Source organism: Microtus ochrogaster, chromosome X (assembly GCF_000317375.1).
Source record: "Microtus ochrogaster isolate Prairie Vole_2 chromosome X, MicOch1.0, whole genome shotgun sequence".
Taxonomy (NCBI): Eukaryota; Metazoa; Chordata; class Mammalia; order Rodentia; family Cricetidae; genus Microtus; species Microtus ochrogaster.
This window is the reverse complement of record NC_022026.1, coordinates 11804039-11829182: the sequence shown is the minus strand read 5'-3', so window position 1 is coordinate 11829182 and position 25144 is coordinate 11804039. Positions and strand designations below refer to the sequence as shown.

Below are 25144 nucleotides of genomic sequence, written 5' to 3'. Positions count from 1 at the left end.
CCGGAAGCTTGCCGGGTCCTCTGGTAGTAAAATGGGGGTGACCATCACCTCGGCGGGGCTCTGGCAGTAAAATGGAGGTGACCGAACGAGGCCACTGAATAGTAAAATGGAGGTGGCCGAGGCCGGGAACCTCATCGAGGCCTCTGATAGTAAAACAGAGGTTCCTTGACTCCAGCGGCCTAAGCCTAAGTGAAAGGAAGGGAAGCTTAGAGGATTGGGAGGTCTCTGCTGTCATTGTGGAGGTGGCAACTCCAAGCAGAGGGTGGTGGTGCAGAGGGCATGGGGCCTAGGAATATAGACAAGCTAGAGTGAGAATGAAGATATAGGGAGGGGCTGGAGGCCAGTTGGCAGTTGGGGCTAAGGGTGAGGGGGAACCAGGGAAGTGATTAGGAGCAAGGAGGAAATTGGGGATGAGGAGAAGCTGGGGAGGCCCGAGAAGCTAGGAAGAAATACATAGTGAGGAGGATTTGGGGAGCGGAAAGGAGAGGCTGGCTGTCCAAACTGGGGAGGGGCCAAGGGTAAGGAGGAACTGGATGTGAGTTGAAGCTAGGAAGGAGTTAGGGGTGAGGATGAACTTGACAGGGGCTGGAGTGAGGAACTGGGCAAATGGAAAAAACAAGGAGGAACTAGATGTTGGGGAGGAGCTGGAATAAGTAGGAGTAAGTAGGGTTAAGGGGTAGGAGATGCTAGATGGGATGAGGAATAACTGGAGAGGGACTAGAAACAAGGGGACAGCTATTGGTTAGGAGGAACTGGGAGGTTAGGAGGAGCTGGGGAGAAGTTATGGGTAAGGAGGAGCTGGGAGGAAGCTAGGAACAAGGGTGTGCTCTGATGTGAGGATGATCTTGGGAAGGACTGTAGGTGAAAAGATGCTGGGGACATATGGGGAACCAGAAGGAAAAGGGATGAGGAGGGACTTGGGGAGTTGAAGCTAGGTAGGGGCTAGGGGTCAGGATCTGGGGAGGTCTTGGGGATTAGAAGGTTCTAGATAGTGGTTGCCAAGGAGGAGGACCTGAATAGGGAGTAAGGACAAGGAGAAGCTTGGGAGGGACTGGGGAAAGGGCTGCAGTGGGGTGAGGAGGAAGGGGGGAAGCAGACAGAAGAAAAGAACTGGGGGTGAAGAAGAGCCAAGGAGAGGTTACTGGGGAGGAGTTAGGGATGCGGAAGAACTGGGGAGTGTATGAGGTGAGGCAGAACTGGGGAGAGGGTAGAAGTAAGAAAGATTTAGAGGGTTAGGAGGAGCTTGTAGGTTAGGAGAGCTGGGAAAATGTTAGCAGGGATGGAGTCTCTGAGGGAGGGGCTTGGGACAAGGAGAACATGAAAGGCAATGACAAGCTAGACTGAGTATGAAGTGTTAGTCCTTAGTATTGGAGAGGGAGTGTGGGACTGGAAAGCTTCTAGGAGCTAGAGTTGAGGAGGAACTCAGTGTGAGGAAAGAGTTCTAGGGGCAAAGGGTGAGTACGGGGTGGGGAGAGCTAAAGGGATTAAGAGTTAGGGGGATAAGGAACATCAAAAGGCCCAGGGAAGCAGAGGTTCCAGGAACCCTGGTAGAGCTGGGGAGCTGGCATGGTGAGGAGGGAATAGGGTCCTTAGTAGGATCTGAAAGGCCGGGAATGTTCTAGGCGCTATCTCTATAGTTCTGGGGTCAGCCTCAAATCCATTAGAAACAACCCGAGAACCCTTCACTTTTTCCACTATTGTGTATCATTTTTACATTGACAACTGCCATTTTTTTTCTTTGGATGCAGTAAAGTAAGAAAATTGTTAACACTTTATTCACATAAGAACATCTTGATTTTATTTGATAGCTTTCTCAGTTTATTTAAATAATGCCTTTGGATTCAGTTGTTTTGAGAGATTTGTTTTTCTTCTTGTGTTTTCAAACAGAAAATATACAGTTATGTTTCCCCATGCAAGAAGGGATCCGGAAGAGCCCCAAGGGCCTGAAAGCTCACATGCGGTGGAAGAGCACATTGTCATTTATGACTCAGATGATGAACCGGATTTCTGTGTTTCAATTCCGAGTGATACTCAAGGTATAGGATGTCAAATGTTGGGGGCTGCCAAACTGGCTCTGGGAGTAAAAGTGTTTACCATGCAAGCAGGAGGACCCAAGTTTGATTCCCCGAACCCTCATAGTAGAAGGAAGGAAAGAAATCTACTGCAGAAGGCTGTTCTCTGATCCCCACACTGATGTGTGTCTACTACTAATAATAACATAAAAAAAATTTAAAGGCATTGAATGTGTTGATACTTTGCTCCAGCTCTTTTGTTTTGAACCTAATACAATTTGTTAGTTTATTCTGTGTACTTTACTCTCCATATCCCTATACCTAAATTTTAGAAATCCATGTAGTGTATCTTGCCTTTGAAGTCCTAACATATTGATCAATAAATAACTTGCTATGTAATCTTATCCTAGAAATACTTCAAAATTTGTTCCTACACATGGTCATGAATCATGATTTAACTTCATCTAACCTTCAAAGAAAGATTTGTATTTCTATATCTAATACAAAAGCTTAAGTTGTCAATGTCTGAAAAAACTGCAAACAGTTTTATTACTGTTTGTTAGAAGTGTTCTTAATTTCAAAATTTTTTTTTCTTGTCAGTGGAACAGAGTTCATCAAGTGATTCACCTGGAAGGAGAAGTCCCATAGAACTGTTTGTACATATGGGGTAATATATTAAAAAATTGTTTGACTGTTGAATAATGTATTTCAAGAAATACTTTCTTTGTTTATGTAACAGGTAGTATATATAAGATACTTGACATTTGCTATTTTTTCCAAACTGTTATATCTTATGAATCCTTAACAAAACAGTGTTTGTCATTGTATTTGATATTTAATAGGGGAGTTTGTGAATGCTTGGAAAATGCTCTTTTACTGAACTACAGTGCCATTTTTAAAATGTGATTTCTTCTTAGGGAAAAGGTAGAAGCTCTTTGTGGAAGAGTTTCAGGTATGTTTTAAAGATACTTTTTTAAAGAAAATTATTGAAAACTACATAATAATTTGCATATAATGTGTTAACCAGTATATTACATGCCTACTCTTCAATGCTTTGTTCTCATTTATAAGATTTTCATAAAATATTTGTGATTTAGCATCATATTCTTCCTTATAGTTTTTCATGATGAGAAAAGTAAAAATAATGCTTTTAGACATATGTGACTTCAATGGATTTGTTAGAAGAAAAGAGGAAACCATCTACTATTTCTATATATCAGTTTCTTTTACTCTGTATATCAGTTTCTTTTTAAAAAATCATTTTATTTCCTAGAATTTATACTGCATTCCTTTCTAGGCAGTATAAAACTGAAGCTTCTAATATAACTCCTTGTTACTATTTTCATAATAAATATATCTAATAAATTATAATCTAAGAAGAAAATTAGATAGCCAACAGAGGTTTAAAACCTTGTTTTACGAAGTTTGTTAAGGATCAATTACATGGGCTTTCTTGGGGAGAATATTCACTTTTTTTTTTTTGTTTTGCTTGTTTACTGGTTTGTTTTGAGATCGTCTCATAGGGAACTCAGACTGTCATTAACATTGTAGATCACCTGACAACCTCACAGGTGCTGGGATTACAGGGACAGACAAACCCAACCAAGGATAGTATTATTTTAAGAGTTAATAGGGGATGGAGAAATAGCTCGATGGTAAGAGCACTGGCATCTTCCAAAGGAATCCAATTTGATTCCCTGCACCTTTATGGTGGCTCACAACCCTCTATGTGTAACTCCAGTCCAAGGGGATCCAGTGCTGCCTTTTGGATTCAGTGGAAACGAGGCTCATGGTACACAGACCTAACCAGATGAAAGCAAAATGCCCCCATTCATATACACTTACAAAACAGTTAAAATTAGGCTTCTTTAAGGATTACTCATATAATCAGCTTTTTTGAAAGATGTTCTCTATTTAGTGGTGTCAAGATACATGTTTTATAATTTGTTGTTTAATATGTGTGTTAGCTGCTGAAATTATCTCTTCCATATATGTGTTGTATGAAAAAATTTTAGCTACTAAAATTCTAAATTATTTATATAATAGAAATTTCTTATGCTTATTAAAAGTAACTGACAAGAATTTTCTTTTCTTATTGAGATACAGTCTCACAATGTAGCTCTAAATGGCCTGGAAATTGGTATGTAGGCCAGGCTAGCCACAAATTCACAGAGATCTGTATGCCTTTGCCTCTCCAGTGCTGGAGTTAGTAGTGGTGCACTGTCGGTTTTTTGTTTTTTTTTTTTTTTTTTTTTGCTACCACAGCATATTTGAAATTTAAATTTTTATGAACTGCTTGATGTACATAGTGGTAAAAATGCCCTATAAAGGCTTAATGAAATATAAATGGTAACCAAAGCATACAAAACAAGACAGTGCTAGGCAAGTGCTTAAACTCAACTACATCCCCAGCCTCTCATTCACTCTCTCTTACAAATAATGTTGACAAATTAACCTTTTTAGGGTATATTTTTAATAAACAATTTTATTCCATGCTCTCTAACAAGAATTCAGGCAAATGCACGCTTCCAGTATAGAGTGTTTTATAAATTTTAGAAGGAGTTAGCGTTTATTTAATTATTTTTCATAAATCCTATACTTCCCCTTTGCTTTGTTTATTAGTTCATTTTTGTCACCTCTAAAAACATCTTCAGTTAGGAAAATCCTAATTACCATATGGTTATTAAAAATGATTGGGACCAGAAATGCTTCAGATTTCAGAGTTTTGGATTTGGAATGTTTTCATAGAAATTGTTGACTGAACAGACCTAGTCAGAAAATCTAAAATCCTAGGTGTTCAAAATATGAAAGCTGGGCCGGGCAGTGGTGGCGCACGGCTTTAATCCCAGCACTTGGGAGGCAGAGGCAGGCGGATCTCTGTGAGTTCGAGACCAGCCTGGTCTACAGAGCTAGTTCCAGGACAGGCTCCAAAGCCACAGAGAAACCCTGTCTTGAAAAACCAACAAAACCAAACCAAAAAAAAACAAAATATGAAAGCTGTATCATGTTGACACTATAGTTTTAAATGTTAAATGTTTAAATGTTTGTTATTGATGAGTGAGCATTATTAGAATTTATAATTACTTAAATGTGTGAGAACAAAGCAATTTCTTAAGCATTGGATTCTAATGAACATGTTTTTAAACTACAGTTGACATTAACCGTGCTCTTACTGCTAAGAGACTAAGACTGGAAACAAATACTAAGTCTTTGGAAGGAATTGAGCAGAATATGAAACAAGTTTGGAACTCACGTGAGGATGCTGTGTAAGGTTTTTCTTTCCTAAAACAAAAGAAAACAAACAAAAATCCTGCTTGTACCAATTTTTAATATATATTTATGTAAAGCACTTAAGAAAAATGTCATTTTCTGTTTGAGTCTCTAGTGAAAATATTTGGCTTTTCTCTAGGCAGGTGCCTCCATGACCTCCTATCTTTATAGCGTTGCTTCACAGAAGCCAATGAAGATTAGGTTTTTCTCCTTTAAATAACAATTGGTATTTTATTATTCACTCCTGAAATTAGTTGAGTTAAGTTTAGATGAATAGAATCTAATAACTGTTACTTAACCATAGCTGATGGTGTAAAGAGAGATCAATTTGAATATGACCTCTTGGTTTATACTAGATTGTGGCTGTGCCAAAATGGGGAGTGGGGAACTTAGTGAAATGTTTTGTTTGAAAATCATTTAGTATTTTTAAGACTGTATATTAAGTAGAAAAAAATGAAAAATAAACTTTTTGGAGAAAATATTATTTTAAAAATAGATATACGTATGATAAAATTTCCAGTTTTCAAAAGTCCCCATGAGAGGGGAGACTTTTATTTTAGGAAGAAGCACTTCTGGAATCAATGTAAATCTAATTTTACTTCTGAGTTTTCCATCAGAATATTTAAACTGCTATTACTTTCTTTTTCCACTATAATAGTGTATCAACTCAATTTTGGCTTGAATGTTACTTTCCTACTAGTATAAGAAGTAACGCCATTCATTATTATGTTTACAGGGCAAAGCTTAACGAAGAGTCTGCTCAGGCATTTACAAATCTGTTTCAGCAATGGGATTTGGATTTTCAGAAAGTGCAGGAAACATATGTAAAACTAATGGTTGGTATCACAATTCTAATTAATATGCATAGAGAAGCTATTCTTGTGTTAGTTGCAGAAAACAAAGCTGGGCTTGTTTGGAGACTGAAATTTCCAAGAATAAATGGTGTCTTGAAAATGATTTTCTACCTTATCTGGCCTATAATTTTAGGAAGCTAATGAAGAAGGTTCATAACATGTTAGTGTTTAGAGAATAATTTAAACAGGCATAATGGTTATTAAAGAGAAATAATAAAGTTAGTCATTTTGAAATATTTTTTCTGAGTTTAAATAGACTTTTTTAATTTAAAGTTTTAGAGATTGAGCTGTAGCTCAAAAGGACAGTGTTTGCCTTGCATGTATGAGGCCCAGAACAACCAACCATTACTAAACTGTTAATACAGTTTTTCCTTTTGTATTTGTAGAATGATTTTCAACAGGAAGAAAAGGCTTTTCAACAGTGTAGACTCGTTCAGAGCAAGAGACTGAAAACAATTAAACAAATACACGAGCAGTTCATAAAGGTACGTTAGACACATAACAATATGTTCCTAAAGATATAATGTACATTTTCCTTACCAGAATAAGGTAATTTCCATTTTGAACGAATTGTTTTTAATTGATGTGGTAGATCTGTAGAATTCTAATGGTTTTATGGTGGTTATTTCAGATAGAAAATGGCAAATTATGAGTTTTCCATAGATATATGCTTCACATATATTAATAGTCATACTTCAAGTATATTCATTTTCTTTATTGAACTGGAAAGAGAAAGTCTACATATCATTTCTATGATCTTTGTAATCCTCATATATATTAAATAGGAAAGGCTCAAAATACCTTTTTGAAAAGATTTAGTGCAAAGGATATCCTGTAACTGGAGTTACAGAAAGTTGAGAGCAGCCTTGTGGTCCTCTCCAGGTCCTCTGCGAGAGCAGCCAGTGCTGTTACCTACTGAATCATCTCTCCAGCCCCAGGAAGGACCCAAGTTAAATTAAACCTTGTTTTGAAATTTAGTAGGGAAGTTTTTCTAGCATGTCAATTTTTAAAATTATTCCAATGGCTAAAATAACTTATCCATTATCCTAGAATTTAATAGTCAAAGATTAAAATTTTCAAATTTCTTCTTAGCCCATGTTTTCACTACTAGACTTTGACGATTTTCATTTCCATAGCGCTTCATTATTTAAGTCCTATTGCTGAGATCCTAGCTTATACTATTTAATATTCTCATCATCCTTTGCTTCTACTATGAAAACTGTTTGCTCTGACTTTCAATTCATTCTTCATAGTTCTTGCCACATATATATATAATAAATTATATGCATGCATACATACATACATACATACATACATACATACATACATACATACATTTGGCTTTTCCAGACAGGGTTTTTCTTTATAACTGTCTTAGCTGTCCTGGAACTCACTCTGACCTCGAACTCACAGAGATCTGCCTACCTCTGCTTCCTGAGTGCTGGGATTAAAGGAGTGCACCACCACTGCACGGCCGCTATGTTTTTGGTTAAAATGTTTGTTTTTTCTGGAAAAATGAGCAATTATGTATTATTCTCTCTTATTTTCTCCATAGCCCTTAACATTATATTTGTCGTTTGGTTGGTGATGATTAGGCAATGATTGGCAAATGATTAGGGAAGATTTAAACCATCATTTTTAAATGATCAGCACATTCGTGCAGTATTAGTACTAAAGACAGATGAATGGACAGTTGGAGGGTAGCTGGTCACTAAAGTGAGATACTTTCTTACAAAACAATAATATAAATTTTGCTATTAATGACTTGAAAAATGATCTCATATTATAGATTATTTTTCCCTTTGGTAAATTTATTGTCACATCATGCTACATTGACTTTTTGTCTTTAAGTAGATTGTAGCCTGATGTTTGAATAAATCATTAGAAATGTTCTCAATTATGATGGTTGTCTAGAAGACTCTTTAGAATTCCTATTTCTCTATTTTCCATTTTCTTTTTCTGGAAGAGAAAGTGTCTATATTCCACATGTTAGCCTTCAGGCTCTCCCAGTGGCGCCTGCAAAGTTTGTGATACTGTGCCCAGCTCTTGCCCTCTCCAGCCTCAGCCTGACCTTAACATTCACTAAAACTGCTTCTTGAGCACAATGTGCCATTGTATCTTCTATAACTCTGTTTGGTTGATGTCTGAGCTATTTTGTGACTTAACAGTAGTAATTTGGGTCTTCGTGTATTACGTTTGTTTTTTTTTTTTCTTTTAGTAATGTGTATTACTAAAATATTTAAAATTCTCTTGAAATTTTATTTTAAAACTTAGAACTTGGGATGAAAGATGCCATGGGACTAAACTAGCCTTTTGTGTTTAGAATTTGGAGGATGTGGAGAAGAAGAACGACTGTCTGCTTGTGGATATACACAATGAACTTAAAGAAGAAATGAACAAGCTGCGAAAAAAAATTATGAAAGAATCTGTAAGTGGTATTTCAAATCAGAAATAGGAATTAATAAAAGCACTGAAATATTTTATTTCCTACTGTCGGAATGACACTGAAAGTAAGAAATAAACCTGTTTACTATCTCTTTTCCTTAACAGCATCAGCAAGAGATGGTTACCCTTGAACAGGCTTTTCAGTCCATGATGCATCCTAAGGGACACGGTTCAGGTGCCAGCGAACAGTCATAGTTGAAGATAAATTCTGGTTGATATGGCAAGGTCTTTAGTCATTAGCTTGTTCACCTTGTCTTACCTTATTTTGAATAAAATCCAGTTGTGTCAGTATCAACTATTTTTGTATGTCAAGGCTTTCACTCTTCTGTTATAATAGAGTGGATTTTTCTTTATGACATTGTTAACTTTTTTCAATAAAAATGATTGTTTGGATATTGACTTTAGTATTTAGTATATCAGTCCCAAAGGTACAAACATCAGGTATACAAAGGTACCTTGGCTTTATTTCATATCTTTTTCTGACAGGATCTTACCGTGATTGCCATGATGGTTTCTAACACTGAACTAAAAAATAAACTTGGTGTATAAGCTCTTATAACTTAATTAACCCATATTTTTAAATCTACATTCTGCCACGTGACTTTTTTATCTTTCCTCAGTATGGCACGTCTAGCTTTCCCCATGTCTGCTGGAGAAATCTGAGCATCAGATTCCTCTTGATTTTCTCCCTCTGCTAGGAAGTCCTGCCTATCCTCTCTTGCCTAGCTATTTACCATTTAGCTTTCTATTAAACCAATCAGAAGGTGCCTTAGGCAGACACACATCTTTGCAGTGTACCAAAAGATTATCCCACAACAGTGCTGACTAGAAATGTAAGGGAAAAATCATCATCAAACGTACTCAGGGCCAGTGGCATAGGGTAGAAAGTTGACTCTTACGACAGAGTTAGAGCTCACCATTACCTCCCAGTGACACCACACATTGATACATACCTCACAATAGTACAGTCATCTGGGTACATGCTGTTAAGAAAAATCGAGGAATCTCATGGGGTAAACCCATGGGATCTTAGTAACAGCCTCCAGCTTGAGAAGGCCGTGTTCCCGTCCTTCATGGTGCTTCGGATTTGTTCCAGTGCTTTTCTGGACACAAGCTCCACCTCTCCCACAAAGAAGATCGTGGAAGCTGATTCACACCCCATACGGCAATGTTTTTGTTTCCAAGTGCCCAGCAACTAAACAGCTGATAACATACAGAACATTTCATTCCCGGAGACTGAATGGCAAATTAACCACAGGTAAACAGGACTGTTGCTTAGATAACTTGTTTATTAAAGTTAGCAAGATGCCATCTGCCTCAACTACCAGGCACAGCCGAGAAGCTGTGGATAAACACAAACCCTGTATATACGAATCTCACGTTCTAACATGGAAGTATGGGTTCCACTAGATAGATATTAAATTTAACAAACTGAATAGGTACTGGGAAATGAAAAATGCTATGGAAAAAGTAAACACTGTATACAGTATAATGGGACTCAGATATTTCACACTTCTATTTGCTGAGCTCCCTCTGAATGTTGCTCAAGGGCCACTAGCAGCACAATACATTCCTGACCATGGAAAACAAAGAATTTGACCTAATATGAAGTGTTGTTCCTTTGCTACAGACAAAAGCCAGTTTGGGGATGTCTCTGAATAGATCAGGCACCTTCTTAAGTGAGTCCATACTTCCAACAAAACCATCAGGGTGTTTTCAAGTAAAAACATATTGAACATATATTTTGGCTTAGTAATTCAAACTATTGCATTAAACCAGGCCCCTCAGCCATAGAAGTAATGGTGAAGAAGAAATACAAAGGCTTGGTTCCTATGATACTTGTACTGGGGTCATTGTGATTGCTCTCCAGAAATAGGGGGATTGAATGCTCTGTACTGCAACCACATTGACAATATCATCTCGTTGAGGCACATATCCAGAAGGAAGTTTCAGAGAATCCAAGGTGAAAAAGACGGTGTCTTCTAACACCCCAGTTCGTCCGTCTGCTCTGGTAATGGAAACCTGGGATGAAAAAAAAACAGTACCAATGAGTGTGGGAAACCGTAATTCATGGTCATAGAGTCTGCCCCTTTTCTGTCTGGCTCTAACCAGCAGATTCCTTCACCACAGCACAGATTTGCAGCCTACTCTACACAACAGCATCATTCAGGTGCTATGTAAGCACACCCGTGCCCAGATCGAACCTCACAGCAATGCAAACAGCCCCTGAGGATGAGGACCAGGCCTCTGCTGAGGGAAGTGGTAACTTCCCGTTAAGGCTGACTGCTCAAAAAGAAAAGATGGGAAAGGAATGTGTTGTTAAGTAGACTATCATTTTTCCCCTATCTCGTCACCTGCACTAGAAGCACATTCCTTCATTTTTCCTCTGGTACAAAATGAGTGCAAGCCAACTTGTTTTCCGTTTTTACTACCCATATCATACCCACATACTGCTCAGGAGTTTAAAGGACACACCGCTCACTTTTCTTAACAATTCCGAGAAACCTGATCACTGACTTGGTTTTGATGGTCTTTACCACATTGTGTCGCCTCCCAGGTAGGCTACATAAACTTCAAACTTCATCATAAGAACTACATTATTCTCGTCATTTCCTTTTAGAATTCCAGTACTTTGAATAAGAAAACAAGTTCATTTTGGCAAGGCTTTTATTTTAGGTCTCCTAACACTTGTAGTATAATCCTGAGCAGCAAAAGTGACCACTAAATGAAAGAGAGGCAGCCCCAAAGGCAAGTACAGTATGTGAACTACCTCGTTTATATGATAGTGTTTCAGAGGCTTCACCGAGATGGCCTTTCCGCTCTGTGGGTCTCCCTGTTCCGAAAACTCAATTTCTACCAGGTCACCCTTATAAGGTTCAAAATCTGTAACAGTCACGGGAGAAAATCAAGTTAGAGGGAGGGTGCCTTTATTCAAGGGAATCTGACATTTCACCATGTACTATGCTGTAATCCCCGACACAGTTTCTATTACATGTAAAGTACATTTTTAACATTTAAAACCCCAGGGCTGGAGAATGGTCCAGATATTTTACTAATGTTGCAAGGGCCTCAGGTTCAGCTTCCAGTACCCACAGCCACCTGTGGCTTGTCTATGCATTCTTCTGGTCTCTCTGCAGGCGCCCACACACACGTGCTGTACACAGATACACACGTACACATAAATAAAAATAGACACAATTTTTTTTTTGTAAAGGGTAAGGGCTAAGAGATGGTTCTGTGGTTAAAGGTACTTGCTATTTTCTGTCTTTTTTTTTTTAAAGAAAGGATTTCTCTGTGTAACCCTGGCTGTCCTGGAACTCACTCTGTTGACCAGGCTGACCTCGAACTCACAGAAATCTGCCTACCTCTGCCTCCCAAGTGTTGGGACTCAAGACGTGCGCCACCACCACCCTGCTGTACTTGCTGTTCTTGCAAATGTTCTGTGTTCAGTAACCTCGTGGAGGCTATAGCTGCCTGGAACTCCAGTTCCAGGGCCTCTGTAGGCACCAGGCATTCAAGCAGCGGCATATACATACATGCAGGCAACACAGGCACACATGCAACATTTAAAAGATAAAAAGAAAAACAGTACTGAAAGTGAGGCAGTGAAGTGTCTGTCTAATGAACAGGAAGGAAATGACATACTTGTTACTCAGTACAGGACAAAAGAACATGGTTTTTCTTTTATTTCTTTTGGTGTCTCATTAAAGAAATTACTGAGGCTGTAGCTTACTTAGTATGTGATTTGATTATTATCTAGCAGCACACAGATAATAAGATAGCAATAATAATAATAATAAACAGAGAACTGTTAGCCATTTTCACTGGGTTTCGTAGTATTCATTTAATAGTACTTATTCTGACAATTTTCTATCTAAGTGACTGGGTCATTTAGGACTTGTTTCCAGTGCTAGGGATCAGCAATACTTCTTTTTTAGCCACTGTCTTTCTTACCCTAGAGAAGTCTGCTACTATGACTAACTCTATTTCGCAGAGGTAAGTCTCTCCACCTATGCCTTGGGACCTGTCCTCTATATATAGCTCAGGGACTTAACCCTATCCGCTCTTCCTGCTCTCTTCAGCACCTTTAGCCATATTCTTTGCACTACAAACATGTCCAAGTGCTTCCACTTTGAAAAGAGTGTTCCTCACATCCTTCCTGTTGTTGATGGGCAAAGGGACAGGCTAATTAATTGTCTTTGGAGCTCAGCAATCACAGGGGCCCTTTCCTCTGGAAACTGGGAATTTCTGAGGAAACACGTCGTAAAATCCCAGACACTACCAAGCAGTCATCGTGAGAGGGTTCCTGACATAACAACCAAGATCAAGTTCAGGTTCTTACAGCCAAGAAAAGTAAAGTAGAAAGCGGCTTTGTGTACTGGGACAACGTCATTCTTTTTCTCCAAGCTAAAGGGCACCTGATTAAGCTACAGTGGGTATGGTCTATTTTCCTTCCATTCATCTTTCACAGCCCAGCCTGGTACCTGGAAAGCTGATGCAGGAAGATGGCATGAGTCTAGCAGTTTGAGACAAAACTAGGCAATAGAGGAAGTCACTGTCTCAAGGTGAGGGGAAGCCCTATAATAATAAAGGCATCGGGTTTTCATTTCATTAGATTTACATTTCATTATGCAGCAAACTGCTAGTTTTCATTTCTTCTTGGTTCTCCAACTTAATCATTAAAGGCAGAGACACTAGCTGGGCGGGGTGTAAAGTGCAGCTTAAACAGCGCACAGACCAGTCTGTTTCCTCCCATTGTTGCCATCACTCCCATTCCTACGGCTTTGCCCACTGTTTCTTTGCATCAGGCTATTTTGATGGAGTCACGTGTCAGTCTCTCCCAATGACACTATGAGCTCTTTCTAAGAAAGGTTTAATGAATTCTTCCATATTTTGTCCTCTGCCCTCAATATCTAGAACTCTCTTTTGAACCAAATTGAAGTTTATTAGTCTCTTTAAATTAACATGTCATTGCTCTCGATATAAAACAATAGAGTGTTATATCAGATAAATACAAGTGGACTTCAACACTGAATGCACACACACATGCACACACATGGGAAGGCAAAGCGCTATTTTCAAGCCTTATTTTAAAGCACTCAAATTATTATGAAATATTTTTTCATTCATGCAATAGTGTTAGAATAGAAATTCTATTTATATACCTACATAACTAAAACAGGTGCACAAATATTAGTATACCCAAACAAATAAAAACATAAAAAACATATAATATGAGATATTTCTTCAAATATTGAAGTGACACTGATAAGAGCCAAGAAGAGAACTGGGAATGTAGCTCAGTGGTAGAGACCTTGCCTCACAGCATGGAGCTCCAAGTTCAATCCACCCCAAAATCCAAGTATACAGCAGTAGTAGATGTAATACAAAACCCTCTCATCAAATTAGCATATTTCAAATTTCACCTGGAACCCAATTAATAATACTTAAAATAGACACCTAATTTTAAATTTAAAAATGTGGCTCATGCCTTTAATCCCAACAAGCAGGAGGCAAAGACAGGCAGATCTCCATGAGTTCAAGGCCAGCCTGGTCTACAGAACAAGTTCCAGGACAGTCAGGGCTACACAAAGAAATCCTGTCTCAAAAAATAAAAACAAATAAGTAAATAAATAAAAAGGCGAAGTGTACCTTTACAGACAATGTCGAGAGAGAAGGACAGATCGTGATTGATATGATCAACCCCATCCATTAGAGACTTGATACAGTCAAGTGAAACTGTCATGTGACGTTCTGGTGGTTCATCATGGCCACGACAGTAAGCACCCACCTGGAAAGTAAGTAAACAAACAAATGAAATAAAAAATGGTTATTTCAAAGAAACTCAAGTTTAAAAAAAAATCTAAATTTTAACCTGAAAATCTGTTCAATAGTTCAAATAATGTTGACAATTGACACATAAATTGAAATGTGTTGATGAAATAATGCTTGAGCTTCCAATCATTTTTACTGTAGTTTTAGAGCCGATTAGGAGAGTTGAGAAGAAAATAAGAGAGTTGCTACACACTCCCACAAGTGATCTTTAGCTTCTATCATTAGCATCTTGCTTTTGTATGCCACATTGACTACAATCGATAAGCCAGCATCAATACAGAAAAGGGGGAGGGGATTAATGCTAAGATTCCAGACCAGAGCATCTAGGGAGACAGAAGAATGTCAAGGTAAATTTGAGAAAAATAAATCTAGTGGCCATATGCCACCCTAAATCCTATCAGTCTCATGTGATCTTGGAAGCTAAGCATGGTCAGGCCGAGTTTAGTATGAGAGCGAAGAAAGCAACCAAGGCTGTAGGGTCTAAAAATCACAGTTAAGTTGGGGCCGTATCTAAAGAAAAATGGGGGCATCTAAATCTTTATTTCTTCGAATTGCAATCATCTTTATCTGATGTTTTACTTTTGCCATTACAAAAATAATTTATGTTCAACATATAAAATGTAAAAGAGCACAAAAGCAAGAAAAATTACAGATAATTCATAAGTCTGTTTCCTATGCAATAACGGCTGGCCGTGCTCTCATGAAATGACCAAAATAACATCTTACCATGGCTTCATTTTGTGTCTGTGTAGGCAATTTTCAGTCCCTAATGCCCTGAACAGTCACATCAGCCTTAGCCACACATTAGGGATTTTCCATGACCTTCACCATAGCCTGGATGAGTAACCAAACTGCACACTGAATGCATAACCAAAACTAATATAACCAAGTTCCCCCAGCCTATACCTGACAATAATGTCGTTGTGGTTTTTTTGCCTTTATAAACTCTGTACCCCTGAGCTTCGGTGCCAGGAGTTCTTTACGGCAAGGGCCTGCCCTCCACTGTCAGCTACTAAAGGTCGTCAGTTTTACATGTGTAGCGGTCTGTACCTTTCTTCCCTGAACTATAACACTCAGACCTCCTTTATTCGAGATTATTTACCTATGCACTATTTTACAGGAGAATATAACATTACACACATGTAATAAATATATAACCAAAAGAGCACAAATAAGTCAGTTTACTAACTTTTTAAAAGATAACTTGGCATCCCACAAAAAGGAAGTGCCATAATTTGGTGGCTCCATTCCACACAATTGGACATGCAGTTTATAATCCAATACACTACCCATTTGCCTAATATATATGCGTAAGATAAGCACTCAGGAGCAGAATTTCAAGCTCAAAACTTTCCAGCGAGAGCCCCCCACAGCTGCTGGCCCATGGTAAGAGCATTTAGTGGCCCTGGGCTTTGTTGTTTCCTGATCTAACTTAGGTCTTGCTCTCACATCTTCTGTGGCTCCTGAAGCCTACAGAGCCTCTGGGTGCCTGGTGCGGAGTGATGCCGTGCTGAAGGGAAGAAGAAAAGCAGGCAATGCTGTCGGGAAGCCACCAAGGAGGCTGTGCCAAGGCTGTGCCAGTGAGCCATGTAGGGCCAACGACAGTCTGGGCTCTCAAGCATGCTTGTGTGACTTGGGGCAGCAAACCAGGCTGTAACCTTGCGAACATGGGCGCCTTGCTCTTCTTATTGGGGCTTCTGAACAAGGAAGAGGACGCCACGGCACAGACCCACACTGCCCTACTCCTCACTTACTCCTGCCTCCTCTAACCCCCAGCCTCAGGCTTCACCCAGAGCTCAAGCTGCTGTCTTCAACCTGGGGCAACAGTTTATGATGCAGATTGGCCAGAATGTGCCTGGTTGGGCTTGTCCTGCCTCTTGAAGCGTTCCCTGGGGCGTGGAAGGAACTGGGAGAAGGACCGAGGCTACCTGCACGAACTTGTACCTGAACAGTCTTGGCCTATGGGACATTTTGTGCTTGGGTTAAGAGAGTCTCAGCAGCTCTTCTCCCATGCTGTTTTTTATGACATTTTTTATAGTTTCCTTATTTATTTTTTCTTTTTAAATTTTTATTTATTCTTCTCTCATACAATACATTCTGACCATAGCCCCTCTCCCCACCTTAGTCTTATTGTAAATGACCCGTATGTAGTAGCTATTTCCTCTGAATTCCAGGGATGCAGCTTTCAGAAGTCATCACCAATGGTGGGGGACACTTTTTGGTGACAGAGTTGACTTTAAGTCACCTGTTGTCCTATAACTAAACCCCATATAAGACTCCAATAAGCTCACTGCATAGCCAAGTTAGACTTGGCCAGAGTCATTTCTTTGGTCTGTCTTTAGTGCACTAACTGGAGAGAGTAGACTTTTGTTCCTATGTTCCTAAGAAAAGGTATGTAAGGGTGGTTGAATTCCCGTTCAAATGTGACTGTCTAGAAAATGAAACTGTTGGTTTACCTACCCTTGTAAAATGTGTGGGGTGTGTGTGGGGGGGGGGTGTAGAGGAAGCAGTGGTTGAGAGATGTTCATGCCTGTATGTGCAGACGTCAGAGGCCCACACTGGGATCTTCTTCAATTGTTCTCCACCTTATTGTTCAAGGCAGGCTCTTTCACCAAACCAGAATGCCAGGACTGCCTAGACTGGCTGGCCAGCAGGCTCCAGGAACTCCCCTGTCTCCGCTTCAGCACTGGGACTAAAGGTCATGCTGGGGCGGCCAGCTTTTAAATGGGTGCTGGTTCAGGTCTCCATGTTCGTACAAGCACTTCGTGGAGTTAGTTAGTTCCCGGCTTCTTACTGTCACGGCAGCTCATGGCATTTTAGTAAGGTCTGAAAGTCTTTTCCTCCTCCAGATAGAGCTACAGGCATAACGCACTGCAAAGGAGTAACTGAAATTGTGGTGTTCCTGACTTATAGGGTTGATTAATTAAATTTGGTTTGGGGGCAATAAATGAATGAAAGATTGATTCACATAAATTCATTTTCATGTTTCCAATTCTGAAAACCCTAGTTTCACCCTCTACGTAATCTCCAACTCCAGCTGCCCGTACCAATTTATTCATTCAGTTTTATCCATAAAAGAAGCAGCAGGCTCCCATAGCTATGTGAATGGTCCAGTGTACCCTACCAGCTCTCAGTGCCCTGTCTCCAAACCAACAGAGAGCCATTCCACGTGTGGAAGCCTGGCTGGTGTTTCACTTCTTCGATGGTTAAAAATGTCAAGGATTGGGAATACTTCAGTCACTCTTGCCAGCCCTGGCAAATAGGGAGTCTCGCATTCTGCTGCTGCTGGTGTCAATTAGAACACTAATAATAAGCCTAATTTGCATATACAGATTTAAATGATAAGTATCTAAACTAGGGTACTAGATCAGATCCAGATTCCATAAATCTAAAAATGTTTGAAACTTGGAGAGCTCCATGGTAAGTAAATTATACTTCAATAAAACTATTTTTTTAAAAAAATGATTATAGTACATATCTTTTCGCCTCATAACTACTTATCAAATAACACATATCCGTTAGTTGCATTATAGGAGGAGGTTACAAGATAATATAAATTCTAATAATTATTGTTAAATACTGAGGAATAGATAATGCAATTCATACTTTTCTAAATAGATCAGATGTTCCATACAATCCTCTAAGTTAGATTTCAGTTTCCATATACTTAAACATGTCTACTCAAAAGCGGCTGAATGAATAGAAGCTAGGGTGAAAGAACTCAGACACAAGACAGTCCCTGGAATATACAACTCTTACTGTGATTGCATCCAATCCGCGAATGATCTCATCTATTTCCACAGCTTTAGGACCTTTTTGCTTAACTTTCAGAAGTTCCTTGCTCACCATGACACCAGCATTGAGGATGTGTTCATTAGGGTAACCATAGCCACTGCAGGACCCTGTTGCAACTCCCTTCATTGTTTGGAACATGCCAGCACCTAAACGATGAAGAGAGAAAAAAATATATAAATTATTCTCAAGTTCAAACACATACTACAAATAAGCCCTAGCAGAGAAAGTTGTGGGAAACAGCCATCTAAGCCTAGAAGAGTACGTGGCTAGTTTGTGGGCCATCTGTTTGCCTACCTGAATGTCTGTGGCATGGATAGGATGATACCACAGCTTCTTTTGTTAATACGCTTGTGAATAGTAACAAGATTTTCAGGCCTTAAGGCCAGAATCTTTGAGCATACATTGTAGCTGACTAACTAGAATGGATATCATTCTGAGCAGGGAGGGATACCATTCATCCCAGTCATTTCTCACAATTTCCTGGGCTCTCACTGATGAAATACGAACCTTTAAAATAATCCCTTGGACAGGTGATCAGTGGCAGACTCCAGGGCATACATTTAGGGATACAAAGTTAGTAAGTAAACTTTGGTTCCTATCTTCTTACTGGTCACAGATACATGATTCATTTGCTTGGTTTTTGTTATAGGTTGGTTTTAATTGTCATCTATAAGCTAACATATTAAAGCTTAGTCCCTGCCAGGCTGTGATGTCGTATGCCTTTAAACCCAGCACTTGGGAGGCAGAGACAGGCGAGTGCTGAGTTTAAGGCCAGCCTGGTCTACAAAGCAAGTTCCAGGACAACCAGGACCACACAGAAACACCCTGTCTCAGAAAACAAAAGTGGTTTGTGTTCTGATGACAGTGATCAGTGTTCTAAAGGAAAGCCTTTGGGTTAGGAAGGCCCTGACCTCATTAGCTGAGTAATTCTACGTATGAATTAATATAGCTTGATGGACTGAGGATGAAGGGCTTTGCGATGAAATTGATCTTTTTCTCTCCTTCTTGCCTGCACTGAGTTGAGCAGCTCTGCTCCCCTACGTTTTTCCCACTAGGATGTTCTGTCTTGCCAGAATTCCAGAAACACAGCCAAGCAACCACTGACTGAACACTCCGAAAGTAGGAGCCACAAGAAACCTTTCTTCCTCTCAGTTAACTTGTCTTGGGCATTTGATCCCAGAAGAGAAAGCTAAGTCATAGATACAGACATGTGCTCAGTAAAGACAACAAAACTAATGGGCTGTCACAATGGCTCATGGGGTAGAGACCCTTGTCCTCAGGCCTGATACCTGGATTTGATTCCTTGATCCCACAAAATGGGAAGAGAGAATGGACTCCTGAAAGTTCTAAAAGTTGACCTCTGACCTCTTGACATGTGCTGTTGCACAACTGCACTTGGACACACATAAAAAGAGGATTTTTTTTTTTTTTTAGGATAAAGTAAAACCACCACCGAAGTAGAAGATTTACTACTACTGTAACTACAAAAGGAATCTTCCTGTGACCTATGGCAGACTAAAGCAGGGAAAGTTGTGAGTTGATGGTAAACTGGCTTACACAGGGAGACCTGATCTCAAAAGGTTCAAAACGTCCCAAAAAGAATGCAGATAAATGCAAACATTGGGCACAGACACCTCCCCTCTCCCACCCCCACTTTTTCATTTCCTAACCGTTTTTTGTCTAAAAATTATTTACTAGTTATTTACAAATTTCCTGCAATATATTTTGAGCCTGTTGATACACCCCACGTGCTCCAGTTCCTCCCAGATTCACCCCCCCAGTCACCCAATTTAGTAGTCTCCCCTTCTTTCTTTCAGCCCATCAAGTCTAATTTGTCCCTCCCAAATAATCTTTGATCTAGTGCTTACCTTGGAGTGTGGTCAACTTACCAGTGGTCACATCCTTAGAGAAAACTGGCTCTTCCTTTCCCAGCAGCTATCAACCACCAATAGCTCCTCAGGTATATTGCAGTGGCTCCTCTGCCTTCTTTGTCTTTTGTTATACTTTGTCCTTTTTATTTTAAAGATTTTTTTAAAGAAAAATTGTGTGTGTATGTGTGTGTTTGCGCGTGAATATGCGCGTGCACGTGCACGAGCCTGAGTGTATGTATATGGACCACGAGTCCTCGGAGAAGGGCAGAATACTTCAGATTTCCAAGGACTAGAGTTCGAGGCCATTGTGAGCAAAAATATGGGCGCTGGGAACTGAACTTGGGTCATTTAAGAACTAAAAATGCTCTTAACTGCTGGGCCATCTCTAGAGTCACCATTATTTTGCTTTTATTGGTCATTATTTTCTCTTTGCCTTTTGTCATTACTTTGGGCAAGAAAGTTCTAGAATGAGTCAATGCATGAGTGGTATCCGGCAGGTGGCATAGGAGGGCATGGCGTAGGAGGGCGTAGCATAAGGATCTGGGGATGCCCTACAGCAATAAGATGGCCCTACCAAACCAGGGAGAGGTTTTCTAAGTTCTTCGGTCTCCAAAGCAAAAAGAAACACTTCTCTAAGAGAAGGTCTCTTTGGGGTAAGAATTAGTGCAATACCTTCCAAGAGCCTCTGCTTCTCTTCTCTCTCTTCCTCGGAGTCTGCTTTCCTCTGAAAGAAGGCACGAAATTTGGAAATTACCCGGTGCATGGTTGTTGTTTTATGTCTGAGGAAGCTTGAGTACCAAGCGGTTCCAGGAGTGAGGCTTCGCTTGTCTAGTTCTGTCTCCCGGGAGAATTCACAGCAGCTTGCGCAGAGGCTATTCTCCTTTTGTGCTGTGAACACCCGCTCTAGGCTCTCACTGGGGCAACACTGCCACGTGCGGAGCGCCAGTGAGCCTGCTCAACCAGCCAATAGGAGTGTAGATTCCCACGAGTCATGGGAAGTAGGAAGGCGGGACTTCACAGCTTATCTATCGCATAGAGTTGGGATCTAGCAGTCAATCCAAAATAGCCTCCACCCGTACACATTTTCATGGCTTGTTATTGTAGTTTTGTTTTTGAGATAAGATTTTATTCTAACCCAGGCTGCCTCAAACTTGTGGTAATCTTGTCTCAGCTTTCTTTTTTTTAATTTTTTTTTCTTTTGTGGGCTTTTTGAGACAGGGTTTCTCTTTGTAATAACCCTGACTGTCCTGGGACTCACTCTGTAGATGAGGCTGGCCTTGAACTCAGAGATCTGCCTTCCTCTGCCTCCTGAGTGCTGGAATTAAAGGATGCCTCAGCTTCCTGAATGCTGGGATTATAAGCATGAGCTACTGCATCCTATTGGACCATTTTTACAAGAAGAAAATCCAGGGAGCAAGCATTGCTGCTTGTTACAGCAACAAGTTGCTGCTCCAAAATGTTAAAACAAGCAATAGTTTCCCGACTAGAACTCCGGAAGCTCTGGAAACAAAAGCAAGAATAAGGCAATAGAATTACACTGGGAATCTATTTCAGTGGGTGAATGGATAAATAAAATTTTTCATGTGCCTCTCTCTCCAGCCAAGCAGTGTGATGAAAGGCCAGGCCGCTAAGGGGAATGGTGGGACCAGCCTCCGCTGTTATGACTACTTAGGAGGCAAAAAATGGAGAATCCTCCATTTGAGGGGGAAAAAAAACCCTAAGAACTTTTGACATTGGACACGACATGCTGCTCAAAAGAGACCTTATCTGCTTTGTCAGATGGCCACGCTACATTCAGCTGCAGTGGCAAAGGGTTGGTTCTCTTCTTTATTTGTGTGTGTGTGTGGGGGGGGGTGTTGTTAACAACGACTCTCATCCAATTCCACTGGATGCAAATTAGTGCTGTTAGAACAGTGTGGAGCAGGGCAGATGAGCTGGGATATATTTGGGGATATATTTAAGTCAAACTTTCAATTAGAAATTTCTATTAGGCCATTTAGATTTTATATGTGAAGAATTTTTGCATTTTAACTATTTTTAATCTCTTGTCATAAAAATTACAAATTGAATACTACTTGAGTTTATAATAGTCTATGGTAACACTGCCTTTGTAATTACTAGCACTTTCTATTTCTTGTTTTTAATTTATTTTTTTTTCATTTGACACACCAACCATAGTTCCCTCTCCCTCCCCTCCTCTTGCTCCCCTCACTTTCCTCCCCCCACCCAACCCCCATCCACTCCTCAGAAAGGGTGAGGCCTCCCATGGGGAGTCAACAAAGTCCTCCACAGCAGTTGAGGCAGGATCAAACTCCTCCACCTGTATCTAGGCTGAGCAAGGTATCCCTCCATAGGGAATGGGCACCAAAAAGCCAGTTCATGCTCTAGGGATAAATTTTGTTCCCACTGTTAGTGGCCCCAGAGACCACCCAAGCCACAGAACTGTCATTGACATTCAGAGGGCCCAGTTCAGTCCCATGCTGTCAGGGTTCCCCAACTGTCAGTTCAGAGTCAGTGAGCTCAGGTCAGCTGTCTCTGTGGTTTCCCCATCATGATCTTGAGCCCTTTGCTCATATAATCTCTCCTCCCTCTCTTCCATTCAGCTCCAAGAGCTGGACTCAGTGCTTAGCTGTGGATCTCTGCATCTGCTTCCATCAGTTGCTGGATGAAGGTTCTAGGATGATAAGGTAGTCATCAATCTGATTACAGGGGAAAGACAGTTCAGGCACCCTCTCCACTATTGCTAGGAGTCTTAGCTGGACTCATCCTTGTGCATTCCTGGGAATTTCCCTAGCACCAGATTTCTCCCTAACCCCATAATATGGATGGAACTAAAAAAAAATCTCTGGAATGAGGAAAAGGATAACCAGGCTACATTCCACAACCCCTGAGAAGCTAGGTAACAAAGAAGACCCTAAGAGAAAGATGCACAGATGCACCTGGGAAGGGGAAATAGATAAGATCTCCTGAGTAAATTGGGAGCTTGGGGAGAGAGGGAAGGGGCAAGGGAGGAGAACTTGAGGGAACTGGGTGGTTGAGTTGGGGGAGGGACAGAGAAGGAGAACAAAGAAAGAGATATCTTGATAGAGGGAGCCTTTTGGGGGTTAGGGTTCTCTTTTATAAGTGTCCAAAAATTGCCTATTGGAATTAACCAGACTATCAAACAGTTACCCTTCTGCTCACGCTCACCTACAACTCCAGGTTAGATTACACAGAACCACCATAGAGCTGATGCTCTTCCTGCCTTCCTGATGTCACAAGATGGGGGTCCCCTATTGCATCCTCAAGAGGAAGGCCAGGCGGGGCCAGCTGGTCCACAGGAACAGGAAGACATGTACCACCACTGCCTTTAACACAAATTGACTTGAGAGGTTAAGCTGGTAGAGGTCCTGAGGACCATTTACAATAAGTGACACAGTGAGCTCTGACTTTCTGGGTCGCACATCTGTGGCTAAGGAACTTGCCATTAAACTGAGTTAAATGTGTATTGCCGGGTTTTCTTCTTTTCCTTCTTTTGGTTTTTTTTTTGTTTGTTTGTTTGTTTTTGAGAAAGGTTTTTCTGCGGAGCCCTGGCTGTCCTGGAACGCTGTAGACCAGGCTGGCCATGAATGCAGAGATCCACCTGTCTGCCTCCCTACTACTTGAATTCAAGAGCTGCATCACCACTATGTGGCCTGAGTTTTCTGTATATAAATATATATATTTTTTCATTCCAAATATGCCATGTGTGTCTAACATAGTCAGCCATAAAAATTAATAAAGCTCCAGGCGGTGGTGGTGCACACTTTAATCCCAGCACTCAAGAGGTAGAGGCAGGCAGATTTCTGTGAGTTTGAGGCCAGCCTGGTCTACAGAGTGAGTTCCAGGACACTAAGGGCTGTTACAGAGAGAAACCTTGTTTCAAAAAAACAAAAACCCCCAAACGAAAACAAAACAAAGCACCAAAACAAAAAACCCCAAACAAACAAAAAACTTAACTACACTGATGGCTGTATCATATCTACATTAGTGTTTATGAGTTTTCAAAAGGTAAGCAATAGCAAGTGCTGGCAGGTTATAAAGCAGTTACAGTGCTCACGTATTGTGACTGAGCTTGTTTGAATGGCACAGCAGCTAAAGCAACTCTCCTTCCCCTTGGACTGTTTCTCAGAAAGCTAAATGTAGAGTGATCGCATGCTCTGATGATTTCACTACTATACATATATATATATATATATATATATATATTCATGTATGTGTGTGTGCGTGCACGCAAGGATATATATATATGTATATATATATACACATTGCGCGCACGTGCACACACACATACATGAATAAATAGTAATTTAAAAAAAATTATGTTATCCCTGAGTGCTTGGTGCTCACGCTTACAATTGCTGCCAGAAGTCCTGTCCCATGTGTTTTGGGGGGCACTTTGACGAGTGGCCTAACAGGCGCCGTAGCTGCTTGCATCACAGACAATTTCATAGGGAGTTTTGTAGGGGTTCTGCCAGGGTTCGTTATTTTAACACTAAGGAGATAAAGGTAAGCAAGGTATCATGAGCTCTCAATCTGATATTTATTCATTCTTTAAAACTTTATTTATCCATTTATTTAGTGCATCTGCATGCACATATGTGTGTGCACACTGCGTGCCTGTGGAGGTCAGAGGATGACCTAAGCTGCAGAAGCTGATTTTTTCCCACCATGAGGGTCCTTGGGATTGAACTCAGGTCATTAGGCTTGGCAGTAAGGGTATCAAAAATACAAATTTGGCATTTGGGCAACAAACGGACACCCTCTTACTGAGAAAGGAAATGAAGGGAAAAGAGAGCAGTTCTTTATCATTAACCACTTCTACAAGATCAGAAAAAAATATGTAACAACAGGACATAATATACAGTTTTCCATTCATAACTGTTCTCTTAAAATTGCAAATTAAGGGAAGAGCAGTTATTGTACAGATAGAAAGCAGCGATGATGGGCCACAGCAGTCAAAACCATCTAAAAACTATTTTTTTTTTTTTGGTTTTTTCGAGACAGGGTTTCTCTGTGGCTTTGGAGCCTGTCCTGGAACTAG

At 40.3% G+C, this 25144-nt stretch overlaps 2 protein-coding genes and 1 long non-coding RNA gene across 3 annotated transcripts in view; 2 read left to right on the top strand and 1 right to left on the bottom strand.

Moving 5' to 3' along the window:
• The window catches only part of LOC106144079, a 7144-nt gene extending 4469 nt beyond the window's left edge, over window positions 1–2675 (top strand). The window contains exons 2-3 of the long non-coding RNA XR_001229184.2: window positions 1888–2036; window positions 2613–2675. This is a non-coding gene — a long non-coding RNA (uncharacterized LOC106144079). The remainder of the gene's footprint in view (window positions 1–1887; window positions 2037–2612) is intronic.
• A 260-nt stretch (window positions 2676–2935) lies between these two features.
• LOC102000172 (synaptonemal complex protein 3-like) lies at window positions 2936–8974 on the top strand. The gene is made up of 6 exons (XM_013350498.1): window positions 2936–2964; window positions 5164–5278; window positions 6019–6118; window positions 6523–6621; window positions 8460–8564; window positions 8687–8974. Exons 2-6 carry the CDS (start codon window positions 5244–5246, stop codon window positions 8774–8776), a joined length of 429 nt encoding a protein of 142 aa, XP_013205952.1. The 5' UTR covers window positions 2936–2964; window positions 5164–5243; the 3' UTR covers window positions 8777–8974.
• A 1055-nt stretch (window positions 8975–10029) lies between these two features.
• LOC101994880 (cancer/testis antigen 55-like) lies at window positions 10030–20964 on the bottom strand. Its single transcript, XM_013350482.2, has 5 exons — window positions 20755–20964; window positions 18176–18357; window positions 14234–14372; window positions 11352–11464; window positions 10030–10603 (listed from the first exon to the last, which is right to left on the bottom strand). Exons 1-5 carry the CDS (start codon window positions 20843–20845, stop codon window positions 10412–10414), a joined length of 717 nt encoding a protein of 238 aa, XP_013205936.1. The 5' UTR covers window positions 20846–20964; the 3' UTR covers window positions 10030–10411.
• Window positions 20965–25144: the final 4180 nt, after the last annotated feature.

Excerpts from the sequence above, each read along its gene's own strand:
- LOC101994880 (XM_013350482.2), bottom strand. The coding sequence starts at position 20,845 with ATGCACCGGGTAATTTCCAAATTTCGTGCCTTCTTTCAGAGGAAAGCA. Across the intron at positions 11,465-14,233 it reads TCTCGACATTGTCTGTAAAG|ATTTTGAACCTTATAAGGGT; the intron begins GTACACTTCGCC and ends TGACTGTTACAG. Across the intron at positions 10,604-11,351 it reads AACACTATCATATAAACGAG|GTTTCCATTACCAGAGCAGA; the intron begins GTAGTTCACATA and ends TTTTCATCCCAG.
- LOC102000172 (XM_013350498.1), top strand. The coding sequence starts at position 5,244 with ATGAAACAAGTTTGGAACTCACGTGAGGATGCTGT. Across the intron at positions 5,279-6,018 it reads AACTCACGTGAGGATGCTGT|GGCAAAGCTTAACGAAGAGT; the intron begins GTAAGGTTTTTC and ends TTATGTTTACAG. Across the intron at positions 8,565-8,686 it reads AAAAAATTATGAAAGAATCT|CATCAGCAAGAGATGGTTAC; the intron begins GTAAGTGGTATT and ends TTTCCTTAACAG.